The sequence below is a fragment of the Urocitellus parryii genome, chromosome 4 (assembly GCF_045843805.1).
Source record: "Urocitellus parryii isolate mUroPar1 chromosome 4, mUroPar1.hap1, whole genome shotgun sequence".
NCBI classification, from domain to species: domain Eukaryota; kingdom Metazoa; phylum Chordata; class Mammalia; order Rodentia; family Sciuridae; genus Urocitellus; species Urocitellus parryii.
In genome coordinates this window covers 73,887,261-73,904,054 of record NC_135534.1, presented here as the reverse complement: position 1 = coordinate 73,904,054, position 16,794 = coordinate 73,887,261, and the positions used below count along the sequence as shown (strand labels likewise).

Genomic DNA, 16,794 nt, shown 5'->3' with positions numbered 1-16,794 from the left:
ATCCTTCCTATAAAATAGGAGAATTTATTGCTTTTCCTACAACATTATTATTATTTTTAAACTTATTTGTCTTATTTCACCATTTGTTAAGTGCCAGCTATTTACAATGCATCATCTGGAGGGATTCAAAAATGAATAACCTTTAAACACTGCCCTAGAAAAGCTGATCTTAGAGGTAGAGAGAGGCAGTGCAGAAGTAAAAGTATTGCAAGGTATGGAGTGAACACTTCCACAGAAACAGCCTGAAATAGGAAGAAACTATTCTAGCAGCAGGTCAGCAGCAGCTTAATATATGATTATGGTTGTTTGATTTCTATCTGTATACTGCTTTACATTAGAGCCTCTTCAAGTTCATGGCATCATTCCATTTTCATAGAGGCACAAATAAATCAATAAACAAATCATTATTTTTTCTTTTATACATAGAAATGTGAATTCCGAGTAAACATATTAACTTATATAAAATCATGAAACTGATAAATGAAGCCAGATCTGAGTCTACATTCAAAATTACTTCACTATATCAAGTTGCGTTTGTTTCTGAACATTAAAGTTTAGTGTATGACTATAATTTTTAATAAATTTCAATCTATTCACTATACACAAGGAGGTAATTTCATTCTTTCCTATCTTGATTTTGTGAGATCCTCCTATGTGTATCTCATAATTAGGCCACATACTTATTTTCTATTCTTTCTTTTTGTTTTTGTTCTTGTTCTTGCTCAAATAGTTAATTTTGTTCTAAATGTAAGTAAACATTCTCATTGCTAAAAAGTTCAAAAACAAAGAATATTGGTTATCCAATATTACCTATTATCAATATATTTTTATTGATAGTTATCATTTGTAAAATATATTTTAAAGTTCATTTCAATTTACTGTAGAGATTTTTATTCTTGGTTTATAAATATTTTTTCTTATCATTGGTATTACTGTAATGGATTATTCCCCTTTTTAATATATTTTATAATCTAATCTCAACCATTTTAAATAACAGAAATAACAAAAACAATAGACAAGAACAACTGTGTTCCTCACACCTTCTCCCCCTTTGCATGGATCCATTTTAATATTGAAGTTTGTGATTTCCTTTCCAGTGTCTCTTTTTGCAGTATGGGTTAGGCAACCTTTGTGTCCCTACTCACCTCCCATTTTATTCTACCATATTGTTATTCTTGAGAAGATAGAAAGATCTAGTATCTTTCTATACATTGTCCATTCTTCTTCACCACCCTCTGCTGCCCCCACACCTCTCACCTTTACAATCACATATATGTTTGCTTACACTCTTGAATTTCCACAAAAATTGGCCATGTCCCCTTCTTGCAAATCTCCTGGCACCTCTTTCTTCAGCTGGCTTGACCTCCTTGCATGGTGCTCAAATTCCATGCTCCCTCTTCTGTTTGAGAGAATGAGTCATCTCACCTCCAGCCTCTCTTTCTTGGCCTCAGTACTCTTTCCTATTGCAGGCTTCACATGTGTCTTCCCCTATGAAGTGCACCCCACAGACAGCACTTCACTCAAAGGCACAGCATTTTTTTTTTCCCTGAAACCAGGCGAGTTGTTCAGTGTTCATCATAATAGGCAGATACTTGATGCAAATTTTTTAAAAAATAAAAAGACAATGAAAAACAATGACAAGAGCAACTAGCCAATCAGTGTAATGTCCCTTTCTCTGCACACAATCATCTCCAGCTGTAGGCCTTTTATCTTGAGAGTTCATAGGATATTGCATACACATAATTAACCCAAACAAACCCACTTTTGTGAAAAACATTTTGAAGACTTCAGCACAAAAGAACACTTTTTGGTCCAGATCCCATACTATTCTGAATTTTTTAAAAGACCACACAGAAGCCTCATCAGCAGTACCCTAATTAAACTCATCAGTTCACAGATGTTTACAGGAAAATGATCAGGGAAAATTTTCATGAAGAAATCCTGTTTCCTGGGGGGGGGGGAGGAGAGAACGTTGGATGATGACAATAGTGATAGTGATGAGAACTGACATTAATTAATAAGTAATTCAATGTGCTCGTCCCTTTACATAGGCTAACACAAGTAAATTAATAACCCTTTGAGGATGTAAACATTATCATTCCTGTTTTACAGATGTCAAAACTGAGGTTTAGAAGGTTAAATAATTTTCCTAAGGTCACAGAGCCAAAAAGTACCAAGGCCAGGGCTCAAATCTAAGTCTGCATGACACAAAATCTTATGCTCTTGATCTCCGTCTTCTGTACCAGAACGATTATTATCACCTTTCCATGACTGAAACAAATGTGAATTCTTCAATCACCATGTAAAAACCACTTAACTACCACTTTCTTCAACTACCATTACTATTGCCACAAGTATCCTCTTTTTTTCCCCACTCTGTACCTCCACCCTTTTCTTAATTTCTGCATTCTGTCTAAAGATTTTCCTACTGGTGTGAAAATCTCTGGAAATGCAGTTTGAATATAACATTTTCTGCATTGTTTCACTGCCCACCTTCAAAATGGGAAAAGGTGGAATTTAATAAGCAGTGACCATATCCTTTTTTCACTGATAATCTAATAAGCTCTGTACTTTCTGCCCTCTGGGAAGACCGACAATGAGCCCTTGTCAGAAACAGAGCTTTGGTGCCATTGAATATCTAATCCAGTGAGTTTCTAGCCTTTGGGGTCTTTTTTCCATTGATTTGTCATTCCTTTTGTGTTATGCCAACAAATTTTGTTTCTCTTCTACTTTTTCAGTAGAGGTATTTATGGGGCCATGGTTACAACATTCCAAGCTGCCTTAGGCCATCATTTCTTTGAGAGAAAACTCATTTCCAAACACACTTTAAATCGTATGTGATCATCACCTGCATATATTCATTATTTAGGCAGAAGAGGTTCTGTCTTAAAATAAGTGGTTAAGTGAATATATAAGAAATTTTGAAGGGACCGTGAGAAATACTAAGCTACTTTGCATTTGTTTTCTTACTGTGTTAGTGTATTAGGATGATACCGTGTACTGTCACATTAGATTAAACAAGGACTATAATAATTACTTGGGCTTTTAAAATACTTTGGAATTTAAGTTACTTTTACATGTAGAGGAAGAGATGGTATAAGCCCTAGATTTTGATAATAGTACTTGAGGAACATCTAATTTTCATCTTTCAGGAAGATTGTAAACTAACTGATGGCTTTGCCATTTGGAGGCTGTGTGAACTCTTTGTTCAAAGCTAACTTCTTTAAGCATCAGGTTTTCTCATCAGTAAAATGGGCCTATTTATTGTGTCTACCTCATGTAGCTATAGGGAAGATCAGTTGTATGATTTATATTCCAATATATGACATAGTGCTCCCCAAATATGTGACGTGAAAATGTTAATAAATCTTAGCTCTGTTGTTTTTGTTACTTCTCTAGTATTAAGGACTATCATCATCAACTGTGCTCCTCACACCTTTAGTCCCTCTACATTCTCCCCCTGTGCATGGATCTATTTATCTATGCAATCATTCCACAAATGACTGTGTCCTATTGAATATGGGTTTCATGAGAGCAGGGCCCTTATTTATCTGGAAGAAGAAGTATAGCCGAGTGGTTAAGAGTATGGTCTCCTAAGTCAAACTTCTGGCTTTGAATTCTGCCTCCACCACTTATTAGATTACTGACTTTTGGCAAGTTTCTTAACCTCTTGATGCTTCTCTTATCTGTAAAATGTAATTATATCATCTATTTCATAGGCTATTTGTTTGTGTTAATATATGGAAAATTGGTAATAGTACCTGGCATTTAATACAGGCTGTATAAGTGATTGCTATATTAAGATTAACACTCTTAGGGTTTACCACTGTATCTCTAATACCTAGAGCAGTGCCTTGCATATTCTATGTATGCAGTGAACATTTTATCAGTGAAAAAACACATGCCAGATACTAGACATACAAAAATATTTGAGCCATACTACTTGCCTAGGAGAGAAATGTAAGAACTCACAGAAATGCTTCATGCTTCACAGAGAGTTTAAGGTCAGCATTGATAACATCAGTTGAGTTCAACTCCCTCTATTTCCAGGGTTCCTATTTTGGGTTACACTGTCAAAGTTTAACTGACATATGGAATTTATGTAGCAACATGTGGGAAAATAAATAAATAAAATAAAATAGTGCTACCAGGTATTGTATGATTAAGGTGAAAATTAAGGTGAATATGCACAGTAGTATCCCCTTCATCTGTAGTTCTGCTTTCTATGAATTCAATTTCCCTAAGTCAACCATGGCCCAAAAGTATTAAATGGAAAAGTCTGGAAATGAGCAATTCATAAGTTTTAAAGTGCATGCCAATCTGAAGAGTGTGATGAAATCTCAAACTATCCTGGCTGCATCCTAGTTGGGATGTGAATCATACATTTATACAGCATTTTCATGTACTATATGCTACCTGCTTGTTAGGCACATAGTTTATATATTAGTTATGAAATTAGCAATCTTAGTATCAGAGTGATTGTGTTCAAAAAACACTTATTTTACTTAAGAATGACCCTCAATGTCCAAAAGTAGTGATACTGGCAATGTTGATACAGTTTATTGAAATAATGTTCTATTTTATTACTATTGATCTATTGGTATTAATCTCTTATTATGCCTAATGTATAAGTTAAACTGTTTCAAAATTATGTATGTATACAAGAAAATACAGTATATATAGCATTAAATACTATCAGCAGGTTTAGGCATCCACTGAGTTTTTAGAACATATTCCCTTGGATAAGAGGGGACAGAATAGTATACAGGGATCCAATCCAATGTTCTGGACACATTTATTTTAATTTTATGTCATTTTAGCAAAAAGTATTTTTATATGGATGGCTCCATATAAAAATAGAAGTCAAATAAGAATAACATATATATTTAGGATACTTTTTGAATATATATTCTGATTTTCTAGTATTAATGTAATTTTCTGGGGAAATTGCATTAATACTAGAAATACTATTAATACTAGAAAAATACTTCAGATATCTGCTGTAATGTCACTTTCATGAAGTAAGAGGTACCTGTATTCCAGGCTTCTCTGTACAATAAAGAAAAGGTCATTAATGTTAAAGCTAATGGCAATAGAATACATTGAACTTTCTCACCTGTGAAGCCTTGTGTTCTAGCATTAGCACTTTTTCCTTGAAAAATAGACTCATCTTAAATGACAGTTAGATGGGAAATATTTTTAAAGCGAGTCAATACAATGCTGGGGAAACTGTATGGAAATGGGGCCTCATATCATACTGGTATGATGAGGATAAACACATCCATCTTTCAAAGAGTACTTTGGAAGAGTTGTCAAAAACACTTAATAATATTCATACAATTTGAACCAGCAATTCCAAGTATGTGATTTATTCCAAATAAATCATTAAAGTTGTGTATAAATATAGAAAAAGGGGTTATTAAAACATTATTTATAGTAGCAAAAAATTAGAAGCAAACTAAACATGCACTTGTGACAGTAGTTAAATCATTATTATTGCCATACAATGCCATGCTCTCTGAAACACCACTCATGCTATTGAGTATCAATGTTATGGACAAACAGTCACTCTAGATTTTAAAAAAAAACAAGTTCCAAAAGAATGATTGTAATATGGTCACAGTTACTTAAAGAAATATATCCAATTAGGGAGATTACGATTTTTATTTTCTTTTGTCTTTTTTATTCATTTTTTTCAGTTAATAGTTTACTTTTTAATCACAAAAGCTATAACATAATAAGAAATACATTTGACCCCTTATTTCTTCTTTCCATGAATACTGTCCTAATTTCTATTATATCATATCCTCATAGAGAAAGGCAGAGGCAATCTTGTTTCATAGCATAAATGACTATACCTTATTTGCTTTTCTAAAGCTTAACCCACCTGTTCTGTCAAAGTATGACATAGTTACTGAACTAATCATTGCATTTTAATCTTTAAATAAGATTATAATTCTAAGCCAAGTGTGGTGGTGCATGCCTGCAATCACAGTGATTTAGGAGGCCGAGACAGAAAAATTGCAAGTTTGGGGCCAGCCTCAGCAACTTAGTGAGGCCCTGTACAGTTTAGCAAGACCCTGTCTCAAGACAAAAAAATTAAAAAGGACTGGGGATGTAACTTATTGGAAAAGTGCCCCTGGGTTCAATTCTCAATACCTAATAATAATATCATGATACCAGATATCTTCTCTACAGCTGCATAGGTTTAATTCTAATACTGATTTTCCCCCTTTCAGGTAAACAACTACAGTTTAGAAGAAGTGACACATGAAGAAGCAGTAGCAATATTGAAGAACACATCTGATGTAGTTTATCTAAAAGTTGGCAAACCTACCACCATTTATATGACTGATCCTTATGGTCCACCTGATATTACTCACTGTAAGTACTACGCTCAGTATGCTTTTCAAATAGCATGCCAAGTATACAAAACTGAAATTCTACAAAACTGTATTAAAAGTGCTCTGTTTGCACCTTCACTATTCTCTAGTTTCTGGAACTACTTCAGAGAGAGTATTTTACATTTCATTCCCACATTGCTTTACAAGACCTTAGCTAGTGTTTGGAAGGTGGAAAGCCTTGATGAGTTGCCAGGTCCACCAGTGAGTGTGGTTATATAGTGTAGGGGCAACACATTCCACAAGACTATTTCTCAAGCCCCTCAAGCATAATCATTCTATGCCATAACATTCTCTATATTCTCTCATCCTGATTCATATCTGTAAGGCAGCAGCATGGAAAAGAGGGCTAGCCAAAAAAAAAAAAAAAAAAAATTCTATGCTTCTTCCCAACGAAGGGGATCTTGTGCTTAGATGGTGAAATCATGATCCTCTGGTGTCATCTTAACTTTGCCTTTGCTTACATTTGTTACATTTCAGGGAATCAAGAGTAAATAGTGACTATGTCAGTAGAAGTGGGCTGGAGGAAGGGTTCTAAGGCAGCAACTGACTTCAGATACCGTGCTGAGGTACTCAAAACATCCTCTGCTATTAAGGCCCATGTTTTCTCTCATTATTAGGTCAACAGGAAATCATCTAAGGTTCTGTCTTTGGGGACTAAATTTAGGGTCCATTCACTTTTTAGATGTAGATTTGATAGTTTTGTTTTCATAACTAAGCTTGCTTATGCCAAAATTTTGAGAGTTCATTTGTGAGTCTAGAAGCTTGAAATGTCTTCAGGACCTGCCATTAATTAGGATTATAGGCTTAAGGAAGTTGTTCAACTTAAGAGAAATTTAAGGGTTGAATAATTTTGTTACCTGCTCATTACATTAGCTATTACTTTTCTTAATTAAGATTCTAAAATGACTTGCCCCCAAATATACCCCCAAATATATCTTTTTTAAAAAAAGCAGGCAATAAGCTGGCCTTACTTTAAAGTAAGCAACAGTCTTAACATTCAGAATTTTTTAAACTATACATATGAAGATAAATCAATCTATGAGCTACTTTATGGGGGGCTTAAAATAAGGCCAATGTCAAAGAGACAAAAAGCAGGTTTTGTTTGTGAAAAACAAAGCTAAAAAATTCAAAAAATACATATTGAGTTACTTGATATGTACAAAATACCTCAAAAGGAAATATGTGGGATGCAGAAGAAATATAATCATGGCCTTCAAGGAGCTTGGTTAGAAGGTAAGCTAATTCAGATACATAAATAGCAGCAATATTTGGCAGAAGTGGAGGGAATATATATTCCAGAGGGGAGGTAAAAATAAATGTCCTTTGAGGACTCAAAGAGGGAAATATATCATCCATCTTTGGAAGATTAGGAAAATCTTTATCCAGAGGGTAGCATTTGAATTGTAACATGAAAAATGGTGAGATTTCTACATCTGATGTGGAGTAAGAGGCACAAACTGTAGATAGTTAGTACAGTGGAATAAAAGTATAGTTATAAGGAAGCACAGATTTTGAGGATAACACAATTTGTGTAAGGGGGTATTGAAATGGATTGATTTTATAAGAATGACAAAGAGAAGAGTTTATACTATATTCAATACAGTACTGGAAATGAGGAACCTCTAAGCAGAAAACAGCATGATCAGAACTGGATTTCAGGTGGGATTACTGAAATAATGTATAAAATGGATTTGAGGAGAGAGTGATGGGCAAGAGACCCAGTCAGGAGGTATCTTCCTAGTTGCTCAAAAAAGCAGATGAGTTAAGGAAGAGGAGTGTAAAGAAAGGCCAGAGTTCTTGGGGCTCTCTGGAATGAGAATATAGATGGCATTTGGGTGGTGGGGGGAGTCTTATGAAAGAACTCATTCCTTAGGAGCCTTTTGCTTTTGATGAGTGTATATTAATTATGTGAAAATGTGAGTTCTGCAATTAGAAAGCTAACATTTTTATTTCAATAGAAAATTAATCATCATTCTGAAAATATGTGTGCTAGATCTCCCCTCCAATTCTTCTCTTCACTTAATTATACTAATTGACATTACAATATAATGGTTATTACATCTTTCCATTCCTAAAGGTCACCATGTGCTTGTATATATTAACTGCAAACAAACAGCAACTCTTCATTCTTGGGGGACAAGAAAATCCACAGCACGTAGCAATGCCTATTTTTAACATATCTTCTGAAGTATAGCATGGAACATTGAATCACCCACATAACAAGTTTCATTTCACTTCTTTTCTCCTCCTCCCCTTAGCTTATTCTCCACCAATGGAAAACCATCTACTCTCTGGCAACAATGGCACATTAGAATACAAAACCTCCCTGCCGCCCATCTCTCCAGGAAGGTACTCGCCAATTCCAAAGCACATGCTTGTTGAAGATGACTACACCAGGTCAGATATGCTTGTGGGGTGACTGGGTTTGCTATCATTACCAGGAAGAAATCACATTAGCCTAATATCTGAGTTGTTGCTTTGAGGACTGACTGAAACTTCTAGTGCCATTCAAAATAAGTATAGTCTTCCCTCAAGTGCAAAGCTTCAAATACTTGTAAACATGTTTTATTGTTCTCTGGTGGGAAAAAAAACATGATTAGAGTAATATACACTTCTCTATCACTTTGTGATTTCTTAAGAGTCTCCATACTTGATTTCATTGAACTTTATAGGCACAGTGTAAGATAGGTGCTATTACTTAAGGAGGGAAGATACTGCTGAGGTTCCAAAGGAGGGAAATCACATGCCAATATTATTTACCCATTGAGTTGATTGAGGTCATAACTGAAACTCTGTTCTTTTGACTTAAAATCCCACATGCTTGCCACCAATAGCCACTTATAGTACAGTGGAATTTGGGAATTAATCAACCTTCCCTCTAATTGCAATAGCTATACGTTGAAAGGAAAGGAATAAAGTTAACTCCAAATGGTTTTAAATTAACATGCCCTGTTAATTCCAAATGAAACAGGATTCTAAGAACATGCAACTACATTCTAATCTACATTCTAATCTCCTAAATAAAGTCAAATGTATCCAGACCTCCTCTGAAAAAGTCTGGTTTGGAAGCTCACAGAGAAGACCAACATGGTTTACTTAAATGGTCACTGGCAATGATTCTATAAATATTGAATGATGAATAGATGAATGAATGGGTGGATGAATAATTAAAAATGTGCATTACTTTTTATTTTAAATGTTTTTGTTTCAAAGTAATATTTATATTGTACATGTAACAAAGGAATAAAAAGGTGATTAAGAAACAAGAATCTCCCTCAAACTTCCTCCAGAGGGACCTATCTTGATGAACTCAATATGACAGCTTGTCATGAACCTTTCATACCTTCCCCATGTCATACAAATACATATAAATACATACTTAGCTATGGTGGAGCTTGGCATTGATTTGGCAAAATAAATTCATATTTTGCACATTGCTCTGCAATTTGACTTTCTCCTTAAATAATACTTTTACCAAAAATGAGAGTAAATATAGATATGTACACTTTATTTTTGTATGTTTTTATGTGTAAATAATGAAAGAGATGGATTGTTTTGCTTTTCTCTCCTGCCTGTCTAATTGAAGCCATTTGTCAGCCTTTAAGAAAGTAAAGGAGCCTTCCTGCCGGAGCATGTGCATTCTTTGGTATATCTTTTTAAATGATTAAGCATTTTCCATTTATTTTGCAATATCAGGTTTGCTGAAGTAGCTTGTTATATCTTTAGCCAAGGGATGGGATGTTTTGAAGCTGCAAATGTACATCTGTGGTATAAATCAAATATAAATTTCTTCCTGTGCTGAAGTGTCTGATCTTTATGCTCTCAATTAAAATGAGGGCTGCAGCAAAGATAATCCTCATGGCTCTGGAAAAAAAAAAAGTGTAAATAGAGACACCTTTATCCACTAGAGCAATGATCTATTTGCTTTTACACTATCACTAATATTTGATATGTTTTTAATTTGAAAATGTCATTTTATCTTAGGACCCATAATAAATTAGCAGTTATTAAAGCCTCTTTGTAATCTGGGCACTTTGCTAGCTCTTTGACATACAGGATCCATTTAATCCTCCCCAAAACAGAAAGGCTTTCATTCCTATTTTAGAGGGTAGAAATTGAAGTGCAAAAAGTTTAAAGGAAACTGCTTATGGTCACAGAGTTTTTCAGTAGAACTGAGTTTCCCTAGAAATGTTAAAATCCTGACTAAGAAGAAACATTCTTATTTTCTCCTTAATTTCAAAGTGAAAACCAAATCATATAAAACTTTGCTTATCCCAGGAATCTGAGAGTTTCGATGAGCTCTAAAGAAAACTAGAAAACAGGGTTGAGACCTAACTCTATAGCTGGCTAACTATGTGGCCCTGGGGAAATTGCAAGCCTTGGTTTCCTCATTTTTGCAAGGGAATAGCTATTGAATCTGTCTTAACAGGTTGTTGTCATAATTCAATGAGATTACAAATGCAAAGAACTTAGTGTCTGACACATAATAAATACTAATGAATGCTATCTATTTACAGAAACTGTACTTTGTATTATTCCTATCTACTTTGGATGTCACAAGGAATGTTTTGGAAAGAGAATCAACTTTTCTTCTGCAATGACCATGCCTCAGTGTCTTCCTTCCTCTGATTCCTTTTCTGTTCCCTTGCAAGACTGTCTTACTAATAACTCCACAACATCTTCATGATTGTTGCCTCGCTTGTAAAGTAAATCAGTTCAGTTCACATACATACACTCCCCTGCCACTTCCACCATTGCTGGTGTCTTGTACCCTGTGCTCTAAGCATTACCATAGGATTCAGAGGTATTTGCTCTGAAACAGATTCATTGCCTCATTCATTAATATTAATTCAATATTTTCTACTAGACTGTTGATATTTCACTAGAAATGAAAAATTGTTGAAGAAGTAGCATCTAAGAATTATTATATTGGGAAAAATATGTACAAACCAATGGATTCCCCAATTCCTGTTTCCTAATTATGCAAACTCAACTCCTCCAGAAAGTTTTTCACAAAGCTTAACTTATTAATTGTTTCAAAATCTTGAGATTATGGTTTCTGGTGTCAAAATGACTTTCTTTCGTAAAAGAATCATGGTAGTCAAAAGTAGTTATTTATTATGTCCTTACCTAGAAAAATGAAAGTTAACAACTTTGTCTCAGTCCTCTTTGTAAATGTCAAAGATCTTTTAGATAAAATTAAAAATCTGGGAATTATTAATACAAAGAAACAAAACTAGATCACTTCCATGAAATGCTCTATGTAGCCCTAGCAGAGCTCTCTACCACCATAGGAAGCACGTAGGAAATATTTATAAATGAGTTTGGATTTTACACAGAAGCCACAGGAATGGCCTATGGCACTGAAGGAAATTTTAAAGAAGAAATAAACTCTTGAGTTTGAACTTTGAAATGTATAGGTATTGGTCAGAGTTAGGAGATCAGAAAGGATATTTTACTAGGGAAATGGCTTGTGCAAATGTTCTCTCTCTCTCTCTCTCTCTCTCTCTCTCTCTCCCTCTGTGTGTGTGTGTGTGTGTGTGTATGTGTGTGTATGGTATATATATATATATATATATATATATATATATATATATACCTATATTATCTATATGATATTCTTGATTTTTACTGATAGCAAAAATGCTTAAAGACATTAAGAAATTGCCTCATATCATACAGCATATAGAAATAAAATTAGAATCTTGATCAGCCTTTGAAGGTATCATCTCCCCATTCCCACCCCTCATTTTAGTAGCCTCTTTTCATGGAAAAATGGTAGATGAATTAACTGGGTTCGTCATCCTGTCTCTCCTCCTTACTACCTACATGACTGAACAAATCACTTAATCTCTTCAAGTCATGGTTTTCTCATCTGTAGATTTGGGATAAAGGATCTTCTAATTTCCTCTGGGAGGTTTTAATATGATAGTATGTATGAATATTTTATTGTAATTTTCAGGAGGCTACATGAATTTATTATTATCCTAAGATCATGTAGTAGCTTATGTTTGAGGTCTACTTTAATAATAATAAATCAAGGAATGTATCTCCAACAATGGGACCTGAACCAGAAGGAAAACATTTCTATGAAAAGGATGTTTTCCCAACATCTTAGAAAATCACATCAAATGGGAAATATTTTATTGGACAAACTCACATCTTGGTCTGTTGTAAGTATTTTTCTATTTCCCTGACTTATATTCACTATTTTTTCTTCCAATACTGGGGATGGACTACATCTTGGGACTTGCAAAGGCTAAGCAAGTGTTCTACCACTGAGCTACATCCCTAGAGCTTATATTCACTTTTGTTATGGATGTATACTAAGATTGTTTAGCTTTTCCACTGACAGAGAAAGAAAAAGCAAAGTGTAAAATCTTGAATACAATTATCTTTTAGACTCCCTACTGAGTCCCCTGTAAATCAGTTTTCCTAGTGGTATTGAGGTTTTTATCTTCTTGAAAACAATAATGCCAAGGTGTTTTTTGGCACAGAAACTATAGACTTTTCAAAGTTGGAAGAGCCATAAATAAATATGAAGTCTAATCACCGTTTGATGGGCAAGGAACTCAAGGACCAGAATGATTTGTAAGTTTTTCATAGGCCCATATTTATAAATATTGATAGATTCATATTTAGTACCAGCTTTGAACACCCAGTCCAGCCCTCCTTCTGTTTCTTTAAAGCGATGTTCATTGTTTATCTTATTTAATTTTTGGTCTGGGAAAAGAAAGTAACTATTTCAAACAACACAATCAATCAATCAAGAGTCACCTGTGAATAAAGTCCACTTTGCATATTACCTACAACTGTAGATTCCACTTCTACATGACCAGTTCTTCCCTGGTTCTCAGAAAAAATGCAAGCCACACATCCTTAACATCTGACTTAATAGTCTTAAGATACCCATACAAACTATTAGTACTAAAATGGAAATAGAAAAAAAAATAAAAGAGGATGCAAAGTAAAACTACTCTTTCAATATTTATGCACTTAATTTTCAAGTTCTGAGTGTAGTAAAGGTTGTTATGAAAATCAGGGACCTAAATACATCTATAAGAGACATAATCTAACTTTAGAAACCAGTGTTAGATGCCTAGTCCTAAATTTATCCAGGTATCTTTCTGATTGTCTCCACATAGTGTTCCCTCACATAGTTTGGCTGATCCCAAAGCATAATCTAAACAAAGTCGTAATAAAGAATTCTTGTCTATAGAATCTTTCAAGAACAAATCCAAATTATAACTCAATCCTCGCCAGTTTGAATACATTACTTACTTAACAGGTATGATCCCATTGGGGTGGAGTTCACCTCCATTCTTCTCCCTGAATAACAGAACACTAGCTGACTCCTTATGCCATCTGATACATAGTAAAGTTGTCTTTTCTCTTTTGTTGACTCCTTCCTTTATTTATTCAAATGGATCTTCATTTCTACTATGTGTCAAGCATGGTTATTAGCAACAAAATCATAATGATGAACAAACAAGACAAGTTCCCTGCCCTCACAGAATTTACATTTAACTATATTTAATAAGTGATGTATAGATAAATGCATTAAGTTTGGACAACGCTAAGTGCTATAAAGAAAACAAAACAGGAGCATGATATAGGTAGAGAGAACATGAGGTAGGATATGCTAGGAGCATCTCTGAGGAGATAGCATTTGAACTGGGACATGAACAAAGAGAAGAATATAGTGATGTGAAGATTAGAGTAAAAAAAATCCAAGAAGAAGGAATAGTAAGGCCACGTCACTGAGTCAGTAATAAATGTAATATGTTCCAGGAACATATAGAAGTTCATCTTGGCTATAAAGAGATAGTTAACAGAAACGTCGAAAATTAAGTTGGAAAATGAGACAGGACTCAAATGATATAGGACTTCGAAGGTAATGAAGAAGTGTAGATTTACTATAAAGTGTACTGAGAATCCATTAAAGGGTACTAACCAGAAACATTAAATGATTTGATTGATATTTAAAAATAAAAAATACCTGGCTGTTGTATGGAAAAGTGGAAGTGCCCCTGAAGAAATGAGAGAGGAAATCATGGCAGCTGGAACAGGAGGAGGAGCCATGGGAGAGCAGAAGAGATGATGGGTCTGGGCTGTGTTGAGCCACACTGCTGGCCCATGTCCTCTGTGAAGAGCAGCTATTACCCAGCTACTGTACTTCTTACTGTCTCAACACTCTTCGTCACCCATGAAGTTACCTTTCAGGAACAACACAAATATTTTCCATTTTTTTCCCCAGTATATGACATTGTTGTTATTTTTTTAAGTTATTTCTGAGTGTTTAACTTTGTGGATTAGAACTAGTTAGAGGCAAGACCACTGTTTCTCAAATGTTTCTACCCAAATGCCTTCAGGCTGTGGAAAATGAACTTATTCTTCTTAGGATCAGAAGAAAAGGAGAGCTTTCTGCCCAAGCAGAAAAAATAAAAAATTGTACGTGTTCTCCCAAAAGCTTATAGAATACCTTTCTTTGTTTTTTTCTTTAGTGCACAAATACTTTGATTGCCAATTAAATTATTTTTATCCAAGATCTTAATGGGAAATAGTTTCCGGCAGTTGCCAAAACACCAAGGTACATGTGAGTACCCAAGTTTCAGAAGCACTGAGCTAAATTGCACAAGTTTATTAATTACTAATTTTTACAGAAACAGTCCCTTAATAATAGCACAAGGTTTATGTTGTCCATAAGAAACAAGCTCTCAAAGAATCACTTTCTGTCAGACTAAAGTGTGAGCATGTTCTCGCCTCTCTTCTTTTTCCCTTATATTTAGTGATTTAAACCATTTCTGGATAAACTGGACATACCTTCTTACATAGTAAAGGCATCCTTTTCCACACACTTTCAACCAGGTACAGTGGGAAAGAGCTGCAGGAACCCTAAGCAAACAACTGGGTCCATGTAAAATTGATCAGGAAAGCAGAATAATTGGATACTTTGGTCTTGGAGGTACCCTGCTCAGTTTTGACTTCATCCTTGACCACTCTAACAGGCTGACCTTGAACAAGTTGTTGTAATTTCCCTTTGCCTCAATTTTCTCATTTATAAGAGGAACAGAATAATACTTTATGCCTATTGGTTTATTGTGACAATAAACTGTGCTAATACATATGAAGTACTTAGAGACAAGTCAGCACTTGAGAAGTATTAGTTATTAATACTATTAAAAACAAGGATTTTAAGATGAACAGTCCCACAAATAAAATCTTCTTGGCAACATTTTACAATTATTTATTAAAATGTGGTAAAAAAATATTATGATACTGCTGAAACATATTATAATCTACTTATAAACTTTCTCAACTCATTATCTTGCAGAACTAATTATCTTAGAAAACATATGAGAGAACATTTTATTACAAAATACCATATAATCTGAATGCTTTATTGAAATTTTTTATTTTTAATCACCTCAATGTATATCTAGTACACCTGAAATGAAAATCTAATATAAGATTCAGTAGAAGCAAATGTGGTATTAACCAGTCTGTAAGACTGATCTCTGGCTAAATATAATTGTCCTCTAGATTTGTCGATTTTGCCCTTGTTTTTTCCTTAATAGTAACTCTCAATAACTAACATCAAATCTCAAACCAACTCTCAAATCTTTTGAAAGGTTTTCTTTTCAAAAATTCTGCAAAACATGACACCAGGCTCCTTACAGTCTTTATAGTTTATTAAAAAACTTAACCCAATTAAGCATACATAAACACATGTCTCTGAGCTATCTGCTTTGCTGAGTATTGCATGCCTGGTTTCTCCAATATGGAGCCTGATAGTATAATGTCTCCTGTGAAGCAAAGTATCATAATGGGAAGGAGGAGTGGGGTAAAATTAGTGAGACAGATGGAGAACAGACCATCAAGTGAAAGCCTCAAGGGGAGTTTTGTCTTTATTGATGATGGTTCCACATAACCATTTAGGTTTACTTACATAAGCCATGAACCATAATTGATAGAGCTAGCCTGTTAGAAGTAGAGAGAGTATGTTAATGGGGAAGTTGACAAATCTTAATTAAAGAGGGATATCCAAATATGCAATGGAAACATATTAAGCTGTTGTTTGCTGACAGGGAAATGAATTTAATGTTAGCAAAATTGAAACAGTAATGGGAATTTTAAGATTGTTTTTATAGATATTTATCATTTCCTATGTATCTCATGAATTAGCCAGACATAAGCATGCAACATTCTGCCAATAATTTTATGGAAAATGGTTATTGCACATCTACAGCTATTGTTGCTATAGATTTAAACTCAAGAGTTATTGAATCAGTGCTCATTACTTTTAAGAAAATGAGAGTTTGTCCTTTCCCTTCTAGAATGACTGATGCCAAAAAAAAAAAAAAAAAGAAAAAGAAAAAAAGGCATGAGG

At 34.3% G+C, this 16,794-nt stretch overlaps 1 protein-coding gene across 11 annotated transcripts in view; it reads left to right on the top strand.

Annotated features, from left to right (window-relative positions):
- Positions 1-16,794, top strand: part of Dlg2 (discs large MAGUK scaffold protein 2) — a 2,013,368-nt gene that overhangs the window by 1,534,171 nt on the left and 462,403 nt on the right. For all 11 annotated transcript variants that reach the window (XM_077797652.1, XM_026384678.2, XM_077797650.1 and 8 more), the window contains 2 exons: positions 6,240-6,384; positions 8,663-8,801. In XM_077797652.1, coding sequence (XP_077653778.1) covers positions 6,240-6,384; positions 8,663-8,801 — 284 coding nt within the window. The remainder of the gene's footprint in view (positions 1-6,239; positions 6,385-8,662; positions 8,802-16,794) is intronic.